The sequence below is a fragment of the Stigmatopora nigra genome, chromosome 5 (genome assembly GCF_051989575.1).
Source record: "Stigmatopora nigra isolate UIUO_SnigA chromosome 5, RoL_Snig_1.1, whole genome shotgun sequence".
Classification (NCBI taxonomy): domain Eukaryota; kingdom Metazoa; phylum Chordata; class Actinopteri; order Syngnathiformes; family Syngnathidae; genus Stigmatopora; species Stigmatopora nigra.
In genome coordinates, this window is record NC_135512.1 from 5,819,971 (window position 1) to 5,847,033 (window position 27,063).

At 40.3% G+C, this 27,063-nt stretch overlaps 2 protein-coding genes across 3 annotated transcripts in view; one reads left to right on the forward strand and one right to left on the reverse strand.

The window, feature by feature from the left end:
* The window catches only part of shdb (Src homology 2 domain containing transforming protein D, b), a 27,618-nt gene continuing 555 nt past the window's right edge, over positions 1-27,063 (reverse strand). The window contains exons 2-8 of one of the 2 annotated variants that reach the window (XM_077716698.1): positions 25,577-26,970; positions 20,000-20,369; positions 16,836-16,986; positions 14,045-14,269; positions 4,901-5,075; positions 3,656-3,775; positions 1-640 (exon numbers count right to left, since the gene is read on the reverse strand). In XM_077716698.1, the coding sequence (XP_077572824.1) occupies positions 454-640; positions 3,656-3,775; positions 4,901-5,075; positions 14,045-14,269; positions 16,836-16,986; positions 20,000-20,332 (1,191 nt within the window). In that variant the 5' untranslated portion in view covers positions 20,333-20,369; positions 25,577-26,970 and the 3' untranslated portion in view covers positions 1-453. Of the gene's footprint in view, positions 641-3,655; positions 3,776-4,900; positions 5,076-14,044; positions 14,270-16,835; positions 16,987-19,999; positions 20,370-21,748; positions 21,999-25,576; positions 26,971-27,063 lie in introns of those variants that run through there. The other variant, XM_077716697.1, reaches the window with a different exon arrangement.
* ankrd24 (ankyrin repeat domain 24) overlaps positions 24,407-27,063 on the forward strand; it is a 7,930-nt gene continuing 5,273 nt past the window's right edge. The window contains exons 1-8 of the mRNA XM_077717009.1: positions 24,407-24,442; positions 25,035-25,165; positions 25,275-25,363; positions 25,446-25,510; positions 25,591-25,648; positions 25,940-26,010; positions 26,089-26,195; positions 26,880-27,051. Of these exons, the coding sequence (XP_077573135.1) occupies positions 24,407-24,442; positions 25,035-25,165; positions 25,275-25,363; positions 25,446-25,510; positions 25,591-25,648; positions 25,940-26,010; positions 26,089-26,195; positions 26,880-27,051 (729 nt within the window). The remainder of the gene's footprint in view (positions 24,443-25,034; positions 25,166-25,274; positions 25,364-25,445; positions 25,511-25,590; positions 25,649-25,939; positions 26,011-26,088; positions 26,196-26,879; positions 27,052-27,063) is intronic.

Here is a 27,063-nt window from a genome sequence, read left to right on the forward strand (position 1 = left end):
TCCTGTATAATTCCATTTATTGATCCTAGTATAAATGTGAAAAATATGACAAGAGGAATATTCAACCAGTGCTAATGAGGTGGCTATTTTTGGTGAAACAGCAGTAATTGAATCTCAATTTGCGGCAGCCTCTCCTCTGCAAAAGGGAACCTTGGCCTACTTCTTCCGTGGTTCCACTAACCTCCTCGGCTGTGACAGACATGGCCCCAAAAGAAATGAAAATGAGAATTTTTGATGTCCTGCAGTCTGCCACGCCTGGTTCACCAGGGATACGACTGAGAGAACGAGAGGAAAAAGAAGAATTCGGGTATTGGCTTTTCGGGGGAATCCATTTTTCTCGGATGTTAGGGACGTTTGGCACAAGCAGAACAGCAGTGGAAGGTCCAGTCCAAAAAAAAACCCCAGACAAAGGACTTTGAAATCTCTCAAAAAAGGAAAAAAACTTTGTAAGAGTCAGAGCGTCTGAACCAGAACGGGAAAGAGCAGCGACAGGTGCTCGGCTCCACGGATGGGAAGCTTGTGCGTAGTGTAGAAATGCACCAGCTCGGGGATGGAGTCGAACGACGGGCTGTTGTGTCCCAGCACGTATTTGCCGTCTTTGCCATGTGTGAACTTGATGTGCATGAAACCTTGGCAGCTCCTGGGAGCAAAACAACGATCTCAAATTACCACGGTGGAGTCACGCTTAAAGGGGGAAATTGGGAGTCAGTCGTGCACTCTATGCTGCATCGGGGGAGCAAGGGATTATTATGATGGATGATGGATGAGGATTAGTACAAGCGGAAGCAACAAGAGAAAGGGAAACACGTTGGAGTATGAAGGTGAAGGAAAATTATGCAGGTCCCGTGTGGCCGTGGTCAACTTCACTTCAATAGTTTGGAGAATAACGGCCATTGTTCATGTATCAAGAAATGCCAGGCTTAAATTAGGAACTACATTCACATCCTCTATTCTGATACCTATTCCAGGAATGTTTTCATTTTTTCCCTGCAGTGTAGACCCTTTCACTTCTTCATTTCAAAAATCCAATTAGAGTGTAATCTCATTTTGCTGCCATGTACCGTATTTTCTCGCATATTGGCCGCCCCGCGTATAAACCTGTAAAATAGCCTTAAAATCATCGAATTTTACAATTTCTCTCGTCTACGACACCCCCTGATTCACAATTTGAACCTCCATATTCATGGTTTTAATGGGGAGTCTAGTTTAACTACCCCTAAAAGTTGATATGGCGGTTTTGAAGTCAAAATATTTACTTTATTTGTTTATCTTTGCTCTATTTTGAAATAAATGACCGTATACCCTGCATTGTCTTGCGTTATGGCGTTTCATCTTTGTGTCAAGTCAAATATGTGTACATAAAAGCAGTACCCTTGATTTAGTCATTTTTTTAGTTACTATAAGGCTTATCTGCGAGAAAATACAGTAATTGTAATGTGCCCTTCACCTTCAGAATGAATAGTGGCGGCTGATGCACCTTAAACCAAAGTGAATGAGAAAACTCGGATCAACCCTGTTCAGGCTCCCAGTATATTTAGCATTTTCAGTTGTGGTTAGGAGTGACAGACATTTTGTTCCCACCAGTCCTAGAGTGGAACATGCTGACGAGCGATGCAGATCGACATGTTTACATTGGTTCAGCCTGGGTGGAGGTATACGCTCTACCGAATGACATCAATAATGTCTTCCTGTGAGGATCAGGTAGCTCTTTTAGTAAAGTTAGTCAAACACGCCTTAGCATAAAGAGCGTAACATCAAGGAATTGGTTTTTCCACAATGAAATTACCATAATTGATGTGCTAATCGCTTCCGAATCAAAACAATGCGCCAACCAGGCTTGGGTCAGCGAAATTAGAGCTTTACTGTCGATTACTTACTCGAACCCTGACATTCTTTTGGCTATTGGCACAAAGGTCGTTCTGTTCTCATTGTTATCAACTAAAAAAGTGGAGGGAATGCTTGGGTCAAGGCTGAAACTCAGTGAGTAGTGACAATAGCCTGAAGAAGATTAAAACGAGCTTTGTTTTTAGAAGCCAAATGCCCGTCCAATAAAAAAGGTTAAAGAGATTAAAGTGAATTAATCACATGCTTTGGTCATACATTGAGACTATTATCCCACTGGCTGAGTCTGTTTATTATTAAATTTAAGTGACTAATAGATCAAAAGAAACATATTCAAATGTCACATGGAAGTGAAACCCTAAATATAATCAAAATCTCAAGTCACTCACTCAGAAAATCAAACGTCATCCTGGAGGTTGTAATTAATAAAATCTCAAGTGTATCCCGAGACGCCATATTGGCTCAAATGAGTTTCTACCGACTTGACGAGAGCCAGACGTAGAACTAAAGCTTCGACCTTGCAGCCTGACCGACAGGAAGTGTGCAAAAAATGTATGAGTAATGCACAAAGTTGTTTACGTGCAGCCTTCCCCATACTCTTACTCCCATCTCTCTAGTGAGTTAGCTCCCTCCTTGTGTGGCCAGCAGAAGGCGATTCATATTCATTAGTGATTACGGAGAGGATGATGTGTGCACTGAAGTGTGCGCTACCTGCTTGATTACCACTTAGGGGGGGCCCTTTGAGACCACGGAAGGGGGATATGGTGAGTAGAGAGGGTGAGACGGGGGAGACAAGGACAGAGGCGTGATGGGAGGCAGTAGCGATGGATCATGGTCGTAATTACAAGAGAGAGATTTGACCAGATAAGCATTATTGCAGCCTGCAAATGAGGAGTGGAGGAGGAAAGCCGTGTGGCAGTGATCCTAAGTTTGGGTGATGGATGAAAGGAGGAGGGTTCAGACAGATGGAGGCGTCTATATGCCTGACTGCAATCGCCTGTGCGAGGCAATTCAAGTGTCGCCATACAGACTTTGCAGGAGACAGTAGCATGCAGGTAGTATGCTTGGTTTAGAACAGCGGGGAAGGAACTTTGCTTGAAGGCCATATTTGAATTTTATATGTCATTAAGGATTTGTAGGTGAGGCGTTATAAACATCAACCCAAATGCTTATGTTAAATGTTGCATTATAATATGATTCCTACTGGTTTTATTGTGATTATTCTGAAATATTTTCGGGATTTAAAACTGCATATTTAAGTGTTTCATGAGTTTGATAAAAATATATATGTAGCTATTTAGTTTTTGGAGATACTTGTAGTCTAAAAATCACAACATAAGGTGTAGTCAGTCAGAGTAATAAAAATAAAAAATATATATCTAAGTCATACTTGAGGACTCCAGATAAACTATGAAAAATATTGTGACTTATAGTCTAGAAAGTATAGTACCTAAAAACTTATTTGAACCTATATAACTATACGTTAATCAAATACAATGTATATTTTCACTGTATGCATGCATACTTAGAAAGTATATTGCACCATTATATTTAACCCAAATAACCATTATTTAACATTTAATCAAATACAATTCCCAGTTTATTTGACCAATAATACTGTATTGAACAGTTTAGAATAAACCAATTCATACATCTGTGATAGATGCAATTCAATCAGTTAATTTAATGGAAAAACAAGCCTAATTATTAGAATTGTTTCAAAAAATGCAATGGATGGAGCTGGACCTCCATAACTCTTGGTCTTATAAATCACCTGCCTCTGAATGAACATGTTTGTGTGTTGGTGGTGTACCTTAGGGAAAGCGAGAAGTCACATCTGTTGGTCTGGCTGTTTCTCACCAGGTAGCTACACTCTTTACTTAACGAGAGCAGCGACTCAGCCTCGGATCGAGACAGCGAACCGTGGTACCACCTGAGGAACAAAACACCACGTCATTGCCGGTCATTCCCACATTTGCTCTCTGACTTTTCTCTTTCTCTCAAGCACTCAATGATTGCCAACACAAACTCTCCCACGCTCATATTGCATCCTCACCCCACGCTGAATAACACTCAACACACCCGCATAAAACGACACGCAGGCACTCATACATGCAAGCACACACAAGGTTGAGCGCACACTCAGACACACGCTCTCACGAACACCCCAACATACCCGCTTATATTTACTCACTCATCCTCATTCATGTGGTCCAATAGAGTGCCGGCTCCAAGTGTGTGCTCATGCAGGCACGCACATACATTTACATGCAAATTTAACTTTTAATAAACTGTATGTGGCAATGGACAATAGAGCAAATAATTCAATACATAGGCACTAAAAGGTAATTGGGCATTCAAAGCTCAGTTTTTTGGAAACTTTCATTTTAATAATTGATTAGACTGAAATAAAATAGGCCGGGGAGAGTATAAAATACTATATGATGCAACGATACATCATATACGTATAATACGTGTATTATATGCAAGTATAGGCTGGTTGTCAGACACCAGATGGGATAGGAAAATACTTTGAAATCATAGCATGAATTAACATAGTAATTAATTTGAATTTGTTTGGTAGTTCTCATATTCAGACCCATTTAGTTTTTATTGTAATGTTTTACAGCGCTTTGAGTTCAGCTGGACGCCACTTTAATGCTTTTCATCGTCTACGCTTATTAAAAGGATCAAAATGAAGTCAGCTAAATGGCCCAAATTGTCTATAAATGACAAAATAAAATGATTAATCAAAATAAATCTATAGAAATTACCTTTTTTCGGGATGTCGCACAATACTCATTCCTTTTGCATAGCATTATGGATATCTTTAAACAACAGTTAGTGTTAAATGCATCAGCAGTGCGACCACGGCGAAACATTTATCATGTTGCCATCTATTAGATTGAGATAATTAAACTAATGGCCAGAAGAGCGATGAATATGAAATCAAGCCAACCTCTTAATCTAATGAAATGTCAACTGCACTGTGGCCTCTGCTCCGATACTTCACTTGAAAGTGATATGTGCTTCCAAAAGGAGGGTTTACAATACGTACACTTGCTTCTCCAGAGGCTGTGTTGGGTCCACTCTCTCTCCAACCATGGTGAGGCCTTCTTGGGGCATTCGAAATTTCATCCCGCCACCCAATAGTGGGCTGGACCGTGGCCCTGGAGGACGCAAGCGCTCGGTAGGTGATGACGAGCGGTCCCAATCGGGGCCGTCGAATTGCACTGTTGGCAGAGAGATGGAAAAAGACAGTCTTAATATTTGTCACTTAGACCAGATTCAAGTGTGGTGCTGACAGTTTCGGCTAAAACAAACGACTTTACACAGTTGCTTGTTAAGTCTTTCCTTTGATGTAGAACACGGTCATTTTGACGCCCTTTATTGGGAAAAAAGGGGAGTTTCAGCTGCCCCCAATTTATCGAGAACCGGGTGATGACAGACTTTTGGCAGCGAGAAAGTCGAGCTAATTGCTTCTCAAGGTGGCAAACAGCAATGGCGGCTGGAGGTTTGTTACTTTAAAAAAATGATTATAAGCAAGTAAAGATTTGTGGTAATAATACATATGTTAAAAGTATATATTTCTTTCAAGACCATAATAATCTTGTTGTGATATATATTTAATGTGTCATGTTTCTAAGGAAATTGTATTCCTACTAATCTTATGTAAGTTAAGTTGTATTATTTAAAGCCTAAAGTTCCAAAATTAAGGACAAGGAATAAGATAACTATACATTAAATATGAGAATAAAAGCAATTCTCATCTCAGTTTTAAAATAGGTGGCTCATTATCTGAATAAAATTGAATTTTTTTTAGGGGAAGTGATCGAAAAAAAACTAATCAACACCCAGCATCAAGTGATAAAAATAAATTGCTTGTGAAAACATGCTTGATAAACTTCACCCTCTTGTTATTGATTTTTTTAAGGCAATCTGATGTTGATATAGCTATATGTGATATTGATATATGTGCCAATGTATGTAGTATGCTCTAAACTTCAATGTCTGAGAATCTGAAGCTAAATATAGAGCAGGTGTAGAGCAACAGATGGAGTTAAAGAGGTCATTGTGACTGCAGATGTTTGCATTTGGGGGAAGGGATGGTGACGATGGAGCAAATGTTTGGAAAATGGCGGGTCGTGTTCAGGGCGAGAGGTCATTTTGCTCTTTAGCAGAGGCTTCTGCCCCCCTCTGACCCAGTGGGGGCAGGCCAGGACACCTCTGACAACTCTCTCATCTCTAATACAGGAAGAAGGAGTGATTGGGCTTGTGGGGAAGGGAGCGCTATCAGGTGAGAGAAACAAGAGCCACAGAGTGAGAAAAGCACAGATGGCTTCAACAAAAAGCAGATATGTGAGAGAGGCGGTGATGACAAACTGGTGAGATTCAAACTGAGTGCAAGATTTTAATGAGGAAGCAAACAGAAGTGAGATATGGTGGCAGGATGTTCCACTCTTGTGTTGAAAGTGCAAAAGGACACAATTAGTGACAGACAGAATGCCAAAGAAATCAAGTAAGGATGCAGTATGCACTATTTATAGACTAGAATCATTGGTAGCAGTAACCAGCTCAAAGATCTACCTTGAAGAATGACCTCCATTGCTTTTATATCCTGCAGGAGGTCTTAAAATCTGACCTTTATGTCTATCATAAAGCGCATTTTATTCAACCTTTCCGCTGACACATCTCAAAACTCATATTTCCCTTCATATACAACAGATCGTCTAGAAGCAGCCATTCATCACGGGAGAGAAAGGAGCTCATTTAAAATATACACTCAGAGCCTGTATTGTTTACGGTTATCTGACACTGAGGAATTGCATGGCCGCATCAGCAACCAGGACCAAAATGAGGCTTGGTGTGTGTACCATGAGTAATTGCAGGGACTGTGAAAATGCTTCTACCACTGCCCTACCTAGGGTAGAGGGAGAAGATGGGGGGTGATGGAGTGCACAGTGAGACAGAGCTGAAAATAGCTCATTATCTACTATAGCAGACAATAATCTGTGGTCTCTGTAGTCTAACACAAGTGCACATTATGCCATTTGGATGTGCAGGTTTTAGGCAATACTTGGGCTAAAAGGATTCTAAGACAAATACAAGGTAAAAAGATATTTTAATGAGGTGATAAATGTAAAGATCCTCACCATCTAGCTCGCTTTCTTCCCTCCAGGCCCGTTTGCTTCAAAGGCTATTTGAATGGGCGTTGGGAGAAAGGACCTGGCTGTACAAACATGCATCCCTACCCCTCACTGGTTAATTATTGAGCAGGCAGACACACTCCGCCACTTTCTCTGTCTCTGTGAATTATTGATGCATGGAGCGGTGGTACAATGGGCCCATCTGGAACAGGCCGTAATGTCACCAAAGTCAGGACCAAAGTATGGCCTGGCACCTCACAACCCGGCTCATGTAAAGACCTGACACTGAAAACACCTGCCAGTCACTCCGCTGTCCTTTTTACCTCAAATCCATGAATAAAACAGCAATGTATGAGACCTAAAAGATTCTTTTGCTTGGATTTGGAGTGATTTGGGTCAACAGCAACCCTGAAAACCACGAGCTACACACACACACACACACACACACACGAATCTGATGGCAAATGTATTGTGTAACTAAAACTGTTGTGAAGGGGGTGAAAAAGTAATCATAAGGTTTTTAATCCTCAGTTTTTTAGTTCAGATGTTTTATTTATTTTGAGTAGGATTGGATGATTAATAATTTTTAGGATGATTTATTTTTAATCTGGATTTTGTGGGGGGTTCTATAGGATGGTACTGATTAAATTTGGAGGGACTGGTTTACAAAAGTACTGTCATAGTTTTGATAACTTTGCAACTCAACTCATTTCATCTCTCCACAAAATATTTCTTCAATGAAAAAATTCAATTTAATGAGTTTATCAAAAAGTTCCAATGATCTTTTCTTGAATTCATCAGAGTCAAAAGTAATCCAAGCACTTCATAATGAAAAAAACTTTGTCTTTACTTTCCTCTATACTCTATTTCAGTGGATTATAATTGAAACGCTAGTCCATCTATTTTGCTGACAACACCCTCCCAAAGCATCTCGATAAGACAGACGACACATGCACCCTAGCAGGGAATGTCTGGCTGCCATAGACAACACAAACCCGATTATGTGCCATGCGCTGAAAGTAGCGTGTGCCCTGCTTTGTCCTCCGATACAGCACAAAGCCTCCCATGAAAACAAAGACTCTCAGACAAAAGGGGCGTGCTCACTTAAATGCTAACAACCTTGTCAATTCTACTTAAATTCCCCTCATTTCTATCTCCCAGTCAAGCTCAATTTGCGAAATCAGAGCAATCAAATAATTTGGCCAAATCTGACATCATCACGGAACTCCCATGCCCTCATAATTATGGAAAGGAGAGACCAGGGCTAATAGAACATGTTGCCTCAGTTGAGTGACAGGTACATATTCAAGCACACCTGCTGTTTTGGTGCAGTATGCCCCAAAAAGAGAAGAGGGGGTACAAAGACAGCTTCAATGGGTTTACTAATGAAGACATCTGTTTTTTTTTTAAAAGGGGCTGGCATGAACACACCCATAAAGGCCTTCTGCTGGTCATAGACAATCTGCCCCCCCCCCCCCCCCCCATAAAGACAAGATAATTAACACCTTATGTCGGTTTGGTGCAAAGAAACGCATATTTGTACACTTTTATAGCAGATTGGTCACAGCTAATCAATTCTAAGTATTGAATCCATTCCGGATGGAAATAATGCCTTGATCTTGATCCCCTTTACTCTGTTTTTTTTCTTTTTGTAAAGAACCCAAACGGTCATTGCGCTCCTGCGTTTAGGAGAGCCAGATGAGGTGACTTGGACATCAATATTGTTAGAATGCTTCCAAGAGAAACTCCTGAGGTATTTTGGGTACAATCCACCTATAAGAGGCTCTGGTAAAGCATTGGAATCCCATTGGGAAGAGCTGGACAAAAAGGCTATGAAATAGAAGTCTGGTCTTTCAAGCTCAGGTTACTGCAAATGGACTTTGGACAAGGTCCAGTGGTGCTAGAGCCTCTCCCAGCCAACCGTGGGAAATGGCCAAGGTACATCCTGAATCGGGTTTCAGCCAATTGCAGGGCAAAATGAAATTTAGGATTTGGAGTGTTCAACCATCCATAGGCTCCAGCACCCCTTACCCTAGTGAGGATAAAGCAGTTCCGAAAATGAGATGAGGGGAAAAAAGTGTTCTGTTATTCCAAAACTTTGCTTTTTGCTCGAGCCTTACATTGCACAAAAACCAAACGATTTACTGTATTTGCCTGCTCTTTTTCCAAGTACTCGACTTGACTTCCATCAACTCAGCCTAACCGCAAATGATTCACAAAAGAACACGTCTTTCCATTGATGTCAGGCTAAGGTCACGACTGGGGAGAAGTAAAAGCAGCAAGTGATGGGGGAGAAGGAGGAAACGTGACAAGGAAAAGTCCTTCCGAGGCGCCACTAAATTGATGAAGAGGCTGCTCCGTGATGACGGCCCGTGGGGCCTTCACAAAGCACCGCACTGCAAATCTCATTTTCTGTTTTTCTCTCTTTGACGGCGTGTTTGTTTCCATGCACACAGCCACACAAAACAGAGTCAGGCTCCAACTGTTCCAAGCACACACTCAGACAAGAAATCCCACATCCAGACACCGCTTACACACAAAAACGAATCTACGCACACACATGCCTACCATCTGTCAAGGTAGTACAGTGGTAAATTGTTACCGGATTGGCAAAATACAGGAAAAATGGAAATTAAATTGGAAAGAAATTGAATCTTTTGTATCTGCAAGAGCCATTTTTTTTCTTTGTCCGTGTCACCCAAGTTCTCCAAATAAATTCAAAAGTGTAAACAAAATAGTTCTCACAATAGCATAGAGCCATCTAATGTCTTCAAATTAAAAGGGAATTACAGCGAGTTAACCCTTTTCAGTGAAGTCAAATGACCCCAGTTCTTCCGAAAACAAGCAAATCCTGCAAGACCACAGATGTCTTCCGTCTCGGTTTTCTGCTACTATTACTCTTGCAGCTTTGAACTGAGCTACTTTGAACATCTTTTCATCATTTCTTTTTAACCTTAACCTCAATGTGCATGTTTGAAGGCAATGTTTAGTCGTTTCCTTTAGAGCAGCATTGGGGGAACAATATTACAACAATGTGGCATCCCAAATGATTCCTATTTATAGATGTAAAGAAAACCCCAAACTTCCCTCATTTAGTGAAATGGGAGAGAAATGATGCTAGGAATGGGATGTTATATTAAATCGGGAGTTTCCTAAAGACCAACAAACTGTTATTTGGATCCTTATATACAGCATATGCAATTAACCTTGGGCAATGAATAAAATGCTGCTTCACCATGTCTAAAGACATGGCCATTAGTGATCATAAGTGGCAGCCAACTCCAGCTCATTTCCATAGCAACACAATACAGTACAACTGCAGCATTCCGCTCTCAGAAATCATTTCAGAAAAAAATTCTCGAATCAATAACACACAAAAAAGAACTTAGGAATTGAAATACCGTGACTTTTGACTTTTTATTCTAGCATTCTTGGAACTTATATTTGCAGTTTGAAAGGACTTACCTGAGGTTAAATATAAATTGCTATAAAATTACAAGAACCCATCAAAAAGATGAGAAGATATTTTGCCATGAAAAATAAATATTTTTTCTTTTAAATCAATAATGTGGTGAGTTTTATGAGGGTTGCTTTACATAAACAAAAGCGGTTATATGGAATTAACCTTATACAGGAAAATTCTATAATTCATCTATTCATTAGGTGTAGCCATAAGAGGGCTAATGAGATGTTGCCTTCCATTAACTTGCTGATTGGTGTTGAGCAGCTGCAGGGCCAATCTCCCACTGATGTTGATGTCCGTGAATTAATGAGCGCTGTAATTTGAGCTGCTATAGCGAGACTGGTGACATATTTCAAAGACTGAAGTTAAAAAAGTAATAACCCTGTGAGAGCCACGTCAAATTCAAGGCCTGGGGCAGACTCATACAGATTGTCGAAATGGACGACTGGGCCAATAAAAAAAAAGTCAAAACCTTTGAAGAGGGAATCGAGCGACAAAAACTATAAAATGCCTTGTTACAATTAGGCTCAGTTTTATTTTCATTAGCAGGAGCACCTGTTGTACCACAGTTTTATTTTAGAATGTGTGGTATTAGCAAGGGTTTCTTTACACCCACTTTACAGCTTACACACAAAAGTAACATGGCAGCCTTATTCCCATCTTTAACATACTCTTCAGACTTCCCTCTTTTATACGCATAACCTCATTTTGCATAGTGTCCATTAATATTCAATCAAACTGCCATATTTTCGGACTGTAAATTGCACTTGAGTATAAGTCGCAGTTCGATATTATCAATAATAAATTGCTGCTTAAAAAAAACCTCTTTATTCCAAGTATACAAGTACGTTTTTTTTTACTTTCTAATCACAATTTAAAAAAATAATGTAACTACTCCAACCATAAGTACAAACTAGTCCACAAAGAAAACAAATTAGATACCCCGTAGTCTAGAAGTAGCGACTATTAACAGTTAGAAATGTAAAGACAAATAAAAGAGGAAAAACCTCATCATTAGTGCTCACAAGTCCTCCCCCTCCCAAGGCATTAACACCAACGCACTCATTTATACCAACATAGGGACCATTGGCACACCACATCCTCTCCTTCCTCATTTAACCATCTAGTGATAAAAGCTGCTCCAGTACAGAATGTACATTTGCCTTTCGTAACAGCGTTGATGAGACAAGGGAAGACCATGGCGACCCACCCACCTGCACATATTTGCAAACCCACTCATGCAGACACGCAAACACTCGCCTTCAACCCCTCCAGCAGGTTATTCCAAAGGGAGCGTGTCACATCTGCTGGGAAAAAGGGCAATGGCGACAGCCTTGTCACCACTGAGAAAAAAAAAGTGCGATCATGTCTTCGCAAATGAGTGATGGTAGCAGGCATCATGGCCCTGCACACACCCCCAACCCCAACACAGCCCTGAGCTGTTCCTCATCTCCAAGCTCCTCCTCTTTAGCTATCCATGGATGCGATATCTCGCGGCCCTTTTCCATCACACCTTTCTATTCCCTCATGAAACCTTTTGCAGTGTCCCTCACTTTCCTTTTCACCAGCTGTTTTCTATCCATGAAAGGTAGCCTTGGGAACATTGATTAAGGGTAAAAATGAGGGGGTAAATTGTTTGTTTGTTTACACTTGCGTGCTTTGGTGCATCGCGGATGGCAAAATGTGCCAGCAGCAGCACTGAGTACACTAAATGGTAATGACAGGAGGTCAAAGGACTTCAGCAAAGTAAGCATTTTCCCCCCTTTCTGCTGCTGTGTAACTATGGCGTTTGAGTGGATGTAATGTGAAGGCATATTACCTTTATAATTTGAGGCCATACAGTTGCTTTTGACACGGTGTACTTAACCAGTTTTTTTTTTGTGGTAGCATTTTACATAATTGGAAAAAAAAGGGGGAAACTGAATATTGTTAATACCCGCTTTATGGCATATGTGCAAAGTTCAATTTCCGGGTATTCGGCGGGAGTCACGGAGATTAACTCGTGGCCGTCAGATTTAATCATTTCCAGGTTAATTGCAGCAGATTGAAAATGTGTTTTGAAATAATGGTGTTTTACTAATTTCCCAATATTAATAAATAAAGAGGTAAAATATGCATGGTTAAAATAATGGGAGTTATAGCAGGAGTGCATCAATGACCAGCAGAACACCTGCTGCGCCATTATTATTTTTTTTTGCACTAATGCAATTCTAGCACAAATTGAGCTGCCGTCTTTCTCGCCGTAATTCTTATTAGCGCTGGATCAGTTATGCTGGTGTAGACATGTAATTAACTGAGGTGTGGGAGGCTCATACACATTCAGAGGTGGGCTTAAGAGGTGGGAATGGAGGAGAGTGCCGACGAGGCACGCTTGATTTATTATCCCATCACCTTGACCTTGCTGACTTGAAAGATGCGGCTCAATTAAGCCAGCTTGGCCTCTAGTGGCCAACGTTGATCCACTTGAACGGACTACATTCCTATTTTGCATTCCACCACTGCTTATGATAGGGGGATAGTCTCCAGCACCCACCACAACCAGTAAATGACCATTATTTGTATATTATTTTTCAAAATTTTCACCAACTTAAATGTGAAGTCTGTCATCAACTGAAATATTCATTAATATATCAAAAGAAGAATTAACTAGATGACGAGAATTGATGAGAAAAAAACTTGAAATGTGTCAAAATGGCCCCATTTTTTAGTCTGCATCGGGAAAATCCAAACTTGTGTCGCTCATGACACTTTGTAAACCCAAAAGGTTGTTATGAATAATTTGGAACAGTCAAACGAGTAAAAAGAACGGAATCAATATTCATTAAGGGTTGTTTAAAAAGGGAATAAAGGGAAGATAGATGGGTCATTTGACAGTGAAGGTCATTTTGTTCCCTGTTCTGTGCATCAAACATTTGTATATGTGGTGATGGTGGATAATGACCTTTATAAGACCGGGACAATTAGATAAGAGTCTCATCATGTAGAATAACAAAAGTGCTCTGTGAACCCACTGGCAGCTTTCCGCCCTTTAAAAGTGCTCATTATGAGAGTTGGCTTAGCACTCCTCACCCACACACTGAACAATCTCTAATTCAGAGGCACACTTTCATGAAGACTAAGAAAACTCTTTCACTACCCACTGGAGCAGCTATTGATTTGTTGTTTTTCTTCCTGACTGTAATGGATGACTCCCTATTTAAAGGAGCATCACAAAGACAGTTGGACAATGCAAAACTTTCCTGAATTCATCACAACAAATAAATAAATAACAAACAAGCACAATGGCCATATTCTAAACACCCAATTGGCACATTAAAACTGTTACAGCCTTTAGAAACACTCAGATTTAACATCCTGTACGTGGACTAACAAAACTAATTGTTTTTACCTTTTATCCCTGCACAAGTCCCCGATAAGAGGAAAAACACAGTGGTATATTTATATATGTACATATATATTGATATGCCATTACTGTTTTTGAATATTTAGAACTAGAACTGCACTGAAAAGTAACTCTTCCTTCTTCATTACTTCTATAACCCACTTATGCAAGAAATTGTGTGTTTTGCTTTCACCGTTTTCAGAAGTTTACCTGCAAAAGCTTTGGAGATATTATCTTTCTTCCATTCCCAAGGCTGGTCATATTCATCCGCCGGTCTCTCGTCATCTTGCGGTAGCCTGCTGCCCTCCTTGCCTTCTTCTTGAGCTTCTCCGAATGCAAAGCCTGGACGTTGGACACATCGCTTGTCTTCATAAGGGGTGTCATACAGCTGTAGCCCGCCTCGTGCCCGTCCTCCACTCGGGCCACGCTGCAGCTCTGTCAAAGCAGATAAGGAAAAACCATGAAAACGGCATGCTGTGTAGCATGCAGAAGATCACAGTGGCAATAATATTAACACGGGTATTGTTTGTTACCAAGAGTGCCTGTTGAGAGCTGACATGACTAGAATTAAAAAGAGCTCGACAAATGATGTTTGCTCAGCTTGCGGCGGAGCTTAGAATCTCATATCCGAGCTTAAAAACGCTTGGAGCTCCACTGCCGAGTAGCATAAATGCACACGACTTGCATTCATCTGCATGACCCCCCGCAGCAAATCACTGACAACATCGCCCTTGTTCCCGCAAGAAAATTCTCATCAGTTTCTCAGTAGGTCCCCGCTGAGGAATATTTTCTTGGGAGTCAAATATGGCCTTGGGATTAAAAAAAAAGATTATTGGCGCAAGCCAGAGAAGTTAATCAGATTCCTGCATCGCATCAACAGGAGTCAGAAACGATAAGTACTCAATGAACATTTTGGTTTGGATTGGCTAACTTTATTCATCCCTAGGCCTACTTTGCGACCAAAAATAAAATACGCATTTTCAGGACTATAAGGCGGACTAAAAAGTCTTAAATTTTGTCCAAAATAGACATGGTGCCTTAAATCCAGTGTGCTTTATATATGGAAAAAAATAATAAATTAGTCATTCATTGAGGATGCGCCTTATAATGCAGTTCGCCTTATAGTTGTGAAAATATGGTAATGCATGCCTAAGAGAACCATTTCATGGTGAAAGGTGGGGAAAATGTTCAACCTTCACACCACATCAGGAGGAGCATTGCGCTCCTTGCTAATCACCATGGCGACCATGTGGAGGCCCTAAGGGAAGGCCCAGAGGCTCGGAAGAAGGAAAATGGGGGGGGGGGGGGGGGTGGGGGGGGGGAGTAGGAGGCAGCCTGCCAGGAGCAGGGACAGGGAAATCGGAAGGGGGCGGGGGTGGTTTTTGTTGAGCACGCATGTGGGAGATCTGTCAGCGTTTGATGTTAAATCATGGCGACAGAAGCACGGCAGCGCCGCAAGCTGCTGCTCTACCTGCGCCGGGAACCCGAGGTGTCAGCGGGGGCCGCCGGGAGATGGCGAAGATGAAGGCGGGGAATTGAAAACAGGCTTGTGGGGAATAAAATGAGGAATTCATTGGAAAGGTGGTGGCGGGAAACACAAGTGTAGAGAAAAAGAGAAAATGGAAATCTGACAGAAAGGTGAGTAAGGCCGGGAACTAAAGTAAGCTGACATAAAGATAAAAAAAAACGCACGTAAGAACAATTCAAGATTAGAGACCTGAAGAAATGGGATGGCTCCAAGGTCGTATTTCTTTGTGTAGAGGCTTAAAAAAAGCACTTCAGTGAAGAAAAGTATTGGAAAATATGTCCTTGTCATCTACAGCTTTGATTCCAAACTATGGTATCTTTCAAAAGAAAAGGACAACTCGAACATATACGTTGTAGAAATAAAATTATAACCTATGTTGAGAACTTATCGACACACAACCTGTAAACAATGAACTATAACTCATATTTTTGTGTATGAAGTCTGATCTTATGACAGATTCTGGCAAGACAAGAGAATCAATTTTAGGATTCTCATCTTGTCCCATTGTCTCCATCCAATTGCTACAAGAACAGCCGAGGAAAGGAGTGCATAATCATTAAATCATTATCAGCATCTTCGACCACCCAAGATGGAAGTGGCATCATAGAAAGAGCAAGACAATAATTTGCTAAAAGACAGATTACTGAGACAGCCAGACTCCCCTCGGGGACTAAGGAGAGCCCTTAAGATGAAGCCAGATAGACGAACAAGGAGAAGGAGGAGGAGGAAGGCGAGAAGTGGGGCAAGCAGCGGGAGCACTTTTACACTAAATGACTTGGATGGGGCAGAGATGGGATGCTGGGAAGGGCCAGACAGAAATGTTACAGGAGGAGAAACAAATGGAAAACAGTAGACATGAGTGAGATGATGATGGAAGGAACCACAGGGGATGAGGAAGGGTCGGTAGTGGAATACTCCAAAGGGATGAGAAACACAAAGATATGATCATTGTTCTGGGAAAAGATATGCTGGAAAAAGGAGCGCATTCATCATTTTAGTCATTAAAACAGCAGCATATCAAATACAAAAAAAAATTGCTTGAATAATAAATGTGAAAAAAAGGGGTAGTTTTCTGAGGGGAATTGCAAAAACCATGCTTCATTGAAGGCATCATTCAGAATGAGAGAAATGAGCGTCCCCAGCAGTATAAGACCACTTTCCAATATTTGTCTAAGATCAGTCTTGTATTTCAAAACACTTTTCTAACATTATCTTTTTCTATTGCAATCTTAACCCCCCAAAATATTAAAATAATAAATAAATATCTCATGGTATTTGAATATCTAATGTCATCTAAGCAGACCGTACAGAAAGTGAATGGCAGATTGTTGCATAGTTTATTGGAGCACTCCTTTATGTTTAGATCACACCATATGTGTGGCCGGAAAAAAATATGTAAAAAAAAATGTTACTTCCATTCACATCTGTTGCCAATTTGCATTCTATATCACCATGGCAATTATGTCCACTCACCCGTTATGACTCGCTGGGCCTCATACGGTTCCATGTATCCATTGTTCTCAGATGGAACTGGTTTTATATCTGGTTCTGGTCGATGGTCCAAGCGAACATCAAACGGGTCCGAATAATCGGTGTCGCCTGCCAGTGGAGCAGATGGCACGGCCTGAAAAAGGACAAAAAAATCACTTAGATCATTTAAACATATAAGCGACTAATTGACTTAAATACAACAGAAGCATTGTTCGTGACAGGACGTTTGGTCCCCGGTCTTTTGGTCGCCGGTCTTTTGGTCGCCGGTCTTTTGGTCGCCGGTCTTTTGGTCGCCGGTCTTTTGGTCGCCGGTCTTTTGGTCGCCGGTCTTTTGGTCGCCGGTCTTTTGGTCGCCGGTCTTTTGGTCGCCGGTCTTTTGGTCCCTTTTGGTCGCGGGTCAAATGCACTGAGATATTAAACAGTACTTGGAAATTAAACAGTACTTAGATATTAAACTCTCTCTCTCTTAGATATTAAACTCTCATGAATATAATTTTGAGAGCTGGTTTCAACAGTAAACTCTGTCACCATTTGACCGGCGACCAAAAGACCGGCGACCAAAAGACCGGCGACCAAAAGACCGGCGACCAAAAGACCGGCGACCAAACGTCCATGCACTGCATTGTTTTGCTGCAAAAAAATGTAGTAAATTATTTAACTTATTATATACCCTTTCTCAACTAGTTTGTTGTTGAGTAAAAAAATATCCTGACTCAATAAAAGTTATACAACACTGACTACATTGACTTTTAAAGTACTCCTGACTTGTAGAACAACAAGAAAATATTGCTTATGAATTCTGCCAGAAAATAAATCCCCTGCTGAATTTCTTGCATACAAAGTAGATGATCTCTTGCTGTTTTTATGGTAATACGGTGACACTTGCACAATATTTAGACTGCCACAAAAGGCCCAGATGTTATATTTAGTAGCAATGCAAATGTGCTCCCGGTTCAAAATGTTTAAGGATATTCTTTTTTGCAGTTCCACCTGGTCGCAGGAGAAAGTGTATTTGTCACATATTAAGAATACTACTTCTGTATTCAATTAATACTTCATGATGCAGGTCAAAGACAGTGTGGTCACGTACACACAAGTGTGCCCATCTCCATACACCATCCCTCTTTGGCAATCTGCTTGGCTGTGTTTATCTTCCAATTCCCATTTCAACACAAACAAAGCCTAAAAATAAAGCTAGATTCAAGCACCGGCATTGATTATGTTGTTTATCGATGTAGAGGAATCTTTTGTCTTAATGAGAGCAGATTTTCCTGCAGTTACTGGGAAAATAATGAGGGAACAAACAAACAATTGTCTGAAATTCACACAAAGTCTGGGAAATGTAGACTTTTTAAACGAAGTTAAACCTCTCCAAAGGGAATGAGTTCTACCCCAAAGAGAGATGAAATTGATTAGCCTCTGAAACAGTATAATCACCTAAAATTAATCTGACACAAATAAGCAGGAACATTTTTGAAAAACTTTACCTTAAGTCACTATATCAAGTGTCAAAGTGGTGGCCTGGGGGCCAAATCTGGCCCGCCGCATCATTTTGTGTGACCCGGGAAAGTAAATTGTGAATGCCGACTTTCTGTTTTAGGGTCAAATTCAAATGAAAAGTATAAATGTATATTACATTCCCTGATGTTCCCCCTTTTAAATCAATAACTTGTTATCAATCATTTTTTAATCCATTTTTTTCTGTTTTTAGTTCAAAAATAATTTAGTAAAATCAAAAAATATATTTAAATAGAGCTAAAATAAACAATGTTTTGGATCTATAAAAAACTGAATATTCAGGGCTTTCAATCCAGTTCTTTTAATCCATTTATAAAAAAAAAAAATCTAAATATATCTAAAATGGTCCGGCCCACGTGAAATCAAGTTGACGTTAACATGTTCCGTGAACCAACCCGAGTCTGACACCCTTGCACTATATAATCTGTGTCTACCAAACAACATCAGCGTCGTCCAACATGTGCTCTTTCGGGGTCTCTCAGCTTGCAAAACCAAACCGGATTAATAATTTATAGAAGGTTTTAAACTCAAGGGACAAGCGACCACCTCTAATTCTACACACAGCTCAAGTCATCAATTATTATCTCATCTTTCCCTCAAGATAGCCGTGTGGCCAAGCCGTCTCCAATTTATGCAAACACATTTGTGACACACATTTGCTTGCTGAGTGCGATCAATAAAGCTGTCAGGCTGATATTGAATGAGACAAGAATGAATTGGAGTGGGCTTTCACCCCCTTCAACTCCTCCTTCTAGTTCGAATTCTCCTCAGGCTTCTACAGCACAAGTTACAAACTGAAGACCCACAAACACAAAAATAAGACCTTTCACATAACTATTTCAACCTTGAAATACTTGCTACAATTTGTCCTCAACTTTTGCTCAAATCTAGGTCATTTTTTTAATTTATTTTAATCGACGTGATAATAGTTGAGTAGATTATCGACTGTCAAAATGTATGAGGACTAAGTATACGTTAATTTGAATTGATACCTCAATTAAAACAGAAAACAGCAATTAATCGGAATAGCTGTTTTGGTAAAAAGAACTTTGTTTTTTATTCAAATATCTGAAAGTTTCCAGCAAGGAATATCAACATTTCTTTGTATTTTTAATTTCTTCTGGGAAAAGGAACCATGCTAGACGTGTACATAATGTTGTAAAAATATAGATTGAATCGTAGGATTTATATGTCATAGGGGCAATATTGTATTGTTGTCTAAATTATCGATAGGAAAGTGGGGGTTTTCTTACACAAAAAAATTGAAATGAGAACAAATGAATTCGAATTTTGACTTGCATTATGCACACCTGATCACCAATTTTTTTATCTCTTAACAGATAAACAGCAGTCACAAGTTTAACTTGACTATAATTTAAATATCCTAACAATTTTCACATTCTCAGGTTTGATTAAATCTGTTTATTTATGGCAACATGACAGTTCCGGACTGTGATTAGACGGACGACTTGAATATTAGGGAGAGAGCGTGTTATGTCTGCAGAAATAAGGCTTGAATGATAGTTGTTGACAATACAAAGGTTATTGATTGGTCACCACTCATCTGTTTTCTATTCCGACACTACATGGAAGGTATTTTTTTATCTTTTTATTTCCGATATACTCACAGGTTCTTGCTGGTCATCCAAAGAGATGGCACTGAGCAGGATCTTGGTCCGTCCAAGGTCCTGGGAGTCCACTTTAATGAGTCTGTGTTTGGGAGATTTGACATCTGTGCTCAAGGACTTCATGGGCGAGCCGTAAACCGGTGTGGATGGTTCCGAAGTCCCGGATTCAGCCCTGAGCCGATTCTCCGAGTCCTCGTATGGGTCTTCAAAGTCCAGATCCCTCTGGAGGCGGTAGGCTTTTAAGATCTCGCTCTCAGTGTAGTCCGGCGTGGGCGGCTGGGGGGGTACCTTCCTGCTGCCGAAACTCAGATAGTCTTTGAGCCACTTAGCCATAGCGGCTTTGTTTGGAAACTGAGTGTGACGCTAAAGACTAAATGGGATGGATAAAAACAAGGTTATGACATTTTTTAAATTGTTTTCATGAGTTTTATTGGAAGAAATATTGTTACATTATGAGTCAATGTGTGTTTCCCAACAGAGAAATAACACTTAGACCACCGGTGTCAAAGTGGTGGCCCGGGGGCCAAATTTGGCCCGCCGCATCATTTTGTGTGGCAAATTAAAATGAAGAATATAGATGTATATTATATTTCCTGATTTTCCCCATTTTAAATCAATAATTGAAATATTTTTATCATGTTTTCTGTGTATCTATAGTGATTTTTTTATGGTCAACCCTCCAGTCAAAATGAATACTTAACAGTTTACTGGTTATTAAACATTATTGGGTGTTGTGCAGAAAAACCTAATGGTTCCTACATTCTAATGTATGCCGTGAATTGCGAAAATGAGCCAATCTGTAGTAAACTATTCATTAAGGGAAAAATAAGTTTTGCAGGAACACTTGTCCAAGTACATTAAACACTGATTTAATTACATTGCCGGTAAAGTGCTAATTATACATTACTTTAAATGGTTCTACGACTTAGAGTGAGGAAAAATACACATTAGCTGGGCATTGGTCGCATCGTAAATACAGTCAATGGCAGTTAGTTTATAATGACGCATACAAATTAAATCGCTTTCCACTTTTCCAATGGAAAGTGAAACTGACAAACACATTCAAATAAAGGTTCATATTTTTTCCCTTTTACAAAGTATATAATCACTGCAACTTTTGGAACAATCGCGGATTGGCTCTCTATGGACGATGATAGACATCTAATCAACAGCTGGTAATCTGCGGCTCTAAAGCCGCATTTGGCTGTTTTATTTTTCTTCTGTGAATTAAAATTACTAATTTATCATTGTATGGGTGTCTTATCTATTCTAATTGAGCGATATTAGTTCCTCACAACCAAAATAGATGAAACGTATATCAATATTAATGCCAGCCAATTGTATGGAGTTTGCATGATCTCCCCCGGCTTAGGTGGGTTTTCTCCAGGTACTCCAGTTTCCTCCCACATCCCAAATAATGTTGAATTAACAAATGAATGAAAAATATAAAGTACAGCACCTGGAAAAGGGTACGCATTTAAATTTTAAACAACATCATTTCCTAGATGAACTTTGCACAGGGCTGCGACCAAAGTTGTAATATTTACAAGCTGAACAGATAACATCCGATAAAAATTAAACAAACAAACAATCCAACAAAACATATCAACAATCAACTTCCACTAATACCACCAGTAAAGTAAAACCAACAGGTATTCATTTCCTCCTAAGAAAATTAACCTTTTTCGGTTTCAAACATTGTATATTTAAAAAAAAAAAGAAAGCCTCAGACCACATGGACTCACTCACCAGCCACAGTGCGTGTTTTTGTGTTCAGCCCCTCGGCCACTTTGCACGCTTCATTCCGTCTTCCCTCGTGTCCGCCCACGAAACTACTTCCACGCGTTTTTACTCAAACAAAAGAGGGATCAAAAAACCCAGGAACAAGAACCTGGCGTGGATTTGATTGAAGGCAAAGATCCAAATGAGAAACAGCGAGTGAGTGGAGCTCACGTTTAAAGGGAAAGAGAGAGAAAGTCAAAGCGTTTAAAGGGGAGGAGCTAAACTCCGTCCTATTATCATCGGCGTCTCTTGCACGCGCACTGGAGCGTTCATTCATTTAAATATCTGCAAACATGGGGAGCTTCCTCTAAAAATACCAGAGAAGAAGTCAAATCAGTCGGCAAGAGCACGGTGCGTGCATGTGCATTATTTATCCTCGTGAAGTCATTTTAAAAAGGTCTGCTGATTCAATATTGACTCATTTTTAACTCATTCTCTGCAGAAATCCCTCACAGTTAAAACAGATTAGACGTTTATCGTCGTCAGTGGCAGAAAGTAAATCAATAGGGCTTATCAACACCCCATTCATTCATTTTTTTGTTTATACTCGCAAGGGTCGTGGGGGTGCTGGACCCTATCCCAGCTAACTATGGCCACAAAGCGAGGGACACCCTGGATCGGTGGCCGGCCAATCACAGGGGACGAGGAGACAGATAACCATTCACGCTCACACTCATACATAGGGTTAATTTACGGTGTCTAATCAGACTACCGTGCATGCTTTTGCAATGTGGGAGGGAACCAGAGTACCCAGAGAAAACCCACACAAAAACCAAGGAGGACATGTAATTTCCACACAGTGAGGAGTGACCTTCGGATCGAACCCTTCCTAAAACCTCTTTGCAAAAAAAAAAAAAAAACTTTAGAATGCTAAATGTTATGATGTTAAGCATAATGTTAATATTTAATGTTAAAATATCACAATGCTGTTGAGCAAGCAGAGCTACAAGCTTAAACTTTAATCAGCAGTCCAAACATTTACGGTCTCGTATAAAAGAAGTGGCGAGAAGCGCTGAGACCTGCATATCTTGATTAGAAAACATATTCCATCTCCTCTCGCAGGTACGATCTCCATCGTCCACCAGGGCGAACTGGGCCAGCTACACCCGTTAAAGTCTGCAAATGCCGTTTTTCTTTACGACACTCATGAGCTCGCTTTCTACAGGCGGGAAAGGGGATGAGGTCATTGTACTGGAATCCTCGCTCACACACAGCCTCCACCAGGCAAGATAAGTATCGACGTCAGACCCCTTACAATACATCTTCCTTCTCTGGCTCACTGTGTTTCAGGGTTTCCTGGCTTTAATCATGAGACAGAACATTTGGACGAGAATCTGAAGCCACTTGGGGCTCAGGATTGTTAATCCAGACTCAGCTTTACGGTTTAAATCAGTGTTTATGCAGTATACAAACCTGAAAACACAGTTTTTCACTATTGGCTAAAGCAGGGGTGGGCAAACTTTTCGGGCCAGGGGCCACATTGACTTTAAACATTTGACAGATGGGCCAGGTCAGCACAAGATACGATGCATGTAAAAAAGTGCATCCGTTAACAGTACATATGAAACATAAACAGAAAAAAAGGGCTAAAGTATTAATATACCCATCACTCATCATTAAAGTAAAAAGTATAAAGTACAAAGTGAAGTAAAAAGGAATGAGTTAAGAAATATTAAAATGTAATTTAAAAAAAGATAGAGGGGCTGTAAAACACAAAAAACAAATAAGAGTGGACAGAGCTACTGCCACAAAAGTATGATCAAATAAACTGTGAGATAATCATAGAGAACAGCAGGCAGCAAAGAAGACAAACACATGCCAACAATTTCATTGCATTACCCAGAGACAACACAGTCATTTGGAACTGTTCCTGAAAATTAATAGTTTCTAAATTATGAAGGGATAAATTGGGTTTTGTTATATCTTGGCATCAAACTTTTGTATGTTGTGTTTTGCTTCTATGCTCTAGAAATAACAGCTACTAATTGTCTGAATGGCCTATTCTTCCCCAATTTGGCCTTGGAATATGATGTACACAGAAAATGGATGGGTTTGTCTCACTTGTATATACTGCCCCCTTTTTGCAAACACTTGGTATTACCAAGGCAATTTAAAACTGATTTTCTGAACCACTTTATCCTCATTAGGGTCACAGGAGGCGGGGGATACCCTGAATCGGTGCACACTCACCCCCGTATCTAGGGACAATTTAAAAATAACCTTATGTATTGTCATATGCATCCCAATATATTAAAATTTAGCGCTTTCAGAAAGTGGGATTTAAATTAGTGTACCTTTCTAAATAGTAGTGCAGCCTTTTCACCTTTCCCGCGCAATACAAAACCAACGGCTATAAAACAGCCAATCAAATGCTTAATCTGGTTACTTGCAACGATCTTATTGGTGGCTTTGTTCGTTTGGGTGGAGCTAGCGGTACAGTTCAAGTCAAACCTGCCAGTACCTGACACGACTACCTGAGTGCATTGGAGGTGGGCCAGTGGTGGGTTACCTGCCCAATCTCCACACCTCAAGATTGGATTATTCCCATCTTTTGCTAATATCTGCTGTATTTTCTACATTAATTGAAGATTTTTTAGTGAAGTGTTTCTGTCAAAGAGAGTAAAAATGAAGAGTCTGAAGGCCAAGTTTAAAAAGAATGAGGTAAGTTAGTGGAGTGGTTTGTGTTTGTTATTCCTTTTCAGTTGTTTTCCGTTTATGGAGTAACTTTTATGTTGGGGGGTGGGCATTAGAATTCAGTATCAACTCAGCAGCGAGTCCAACTGAACTGCTGCTAGAGCACAATCCAAATGGCAAGTAGAGCTCATATATCATTCAATTATTCACACACACGCGGTCGCACACACACACACAAACGCACAAGAATATGAAAAATGCAAAATTAAAATCCACAACTCTGTGCAATTGGAAAAAAAACTCATGTTTGTATACTTTTTAACCATTTCTGTAACCTCATAGACGAAGATTGCATAAAATTTCTAAGCTAGGTAGGAACTACATTTAAGACATGTTGTTAATAGGCACACATTTAGTGCTAATATGATGGAAGTTATTTTTTATCTGGATTTATTACATAATGAATGCCTTTTTATGGGTGGCTGCTAAACTATCTTCCTCAACCTGCTGCTGATTTGTGTACTGAATATTTTGTACCAGTTAGCACAGCTTTGTTTTACTGTCTAGCCTTGTTTGTTTGTATTTTTTTTTTTAATGTTGGGGGGCTGAATCCCAACAGAATCAAGCCTGGAGCAGAAGTGATGAGAGGCTCCTCCAGGCCGTGGAGCAAAACGAAGCTGACAAAGTGGCCGCCCTCATCCTTAAAAAGGGTCTCTCCCCCACTAAGTTGGATGCTGAGGGCAAGTCAGCGTAAGTGGGTCATTGTTCTATCTGTGGCTTTGGTGGAGCGAGACAAAACAAAATAAAATTGAGGTCTAGAAATAAGTATATTTAAAAAATACCCATGTCCTTCTGGCAGCTTCCATCTGTGTGTGTCTCAAGGACATGTCGACTGTCTGGAGGTCATCATTGCTCATGGAGCTGACCTCAATGTCACAGATCGCGCTGGTTTGTCATTTTGTGATCACATTTTTACGCGCCAAGGCCTCTATTTCCAATTCATGTGTTATTTACTGATTTTAACCGCTAGGCTTTGGCGCCCTTCACCTTGCGGCCAAAAATGGACAGGCAGAGTGTTTAAAGAGACTTTTACAGGTAATTTAGGAGGTTCATTTTCTGTTGAGATAAATACCAAATACATATATGTAAATTATGTCCTACCTTTTCCATAACAGGAAAGACTGGAGGTAGATTGTATAGATGCCATTGGGAGGACGCCCCTTCACCATGCAGGTACTGAACTGATACAATTTGTACCTTCTGAAAAATTAGAAGCTTAAAAAAATTGAGATACAATTCATGCTGGTACTTAATGTACCTGAGAAACACACAGGGTTTAAATAGACAGACAATGGCTGATTACAAAGTACACCTACCTGGTCACACGAGGGAAGGGAAACCATGTGGGACAGACACAATAGGGGAAAAGCATACAAACCATAACAAAACCCCAACTACTCATCACAAAAATCAATTCTAATAGCATACCATGAACATGATATTAATCAATAATTTGCTTCCCAGCTGTCAATGGCTGCATATTATGCACTGAAATCCTATGGGACTTTAAAGCAGATCTTGATTTCCAGGATGGGGTACGTTTAAAAAAAAAAGCATCATACTATACTTGCATTATTCCTTCATCAATTTATGTATTTTTACACTCTACTAAGGATGGAACCACTGCTTTAATTCTGGCAGCACAGATGAGTCGAGTGGAACTGTGCGTCTTCTTGCTTGGTCGAGGTGCCAACTTAAATATTCAGGACAACCAAGGGAGGTACACAACTCTTCCTCTGTATAGCGACTCTCAGTTCGTCGGCTAGAGGTTGTGTGTGTCTGTCAGCCTGGCTGTGGCAGCTGCTGAATTCCTGATGGATCAAGTGGAGCAAACCTCTATTGGGCCATGATCTAAGCAGTGGGGTTGTGCAGCTCCGAACAGAGCCAAGATTCATGAAGGAAGTCTGCAGAGTTTGGATAAGATTTCAAGGGTGGTAGTTCAAGGCTTTTGGGATTAACAACTTGCATATGATGTTGGAGGGAGGTAGTAAACATGTTGATTCAGGCTCAGTTGGTTCACTAGCTTAAAAAATATACATAATTCAATCATTTTAGGACTTTAAGGCCCTGAGATGAAACCCGTCCATTTGGTGTAAATTATTTATGTTTTTCAAAGGCCGATGACATGAATGTCTTTTGGTGTAAGTATGCCACAAGAACTTTTAATAGTCGTTTTCGGGAAAAGACTTGCATAGGGCTTTTGTTGAGATGTGGTTTAGCTAAGATAAGAACCAATCCCTGCCAGAATTGTATTGACAATATAAAAAAATAGTTTCTGGGCTCTCCCTTAGACAACGAATGGAATGCTCGGTCATGAACCAAGTGTCTGGGGAGATGAAAGGTTGGGCTTTCCTGCTGAAGCTGCTGTCTTCCAGTGTTGTATTACTGTGCTGTGTTTTATCAGGACGGCTTTAATGCTAGCCTGCGAGAGTGACAGCACTGAGACGGTGACTGCTCTGCTGAGAGGCGGGGCCAACACGCAGTTGGTCGATGGCCTGGGAAACAAAGCGGATGACTATTGCTCTGAAAACCATCACATTGGGCACATGTTGCAAAATGGAGCACCACCTGGTATGGTATTAGTCTCA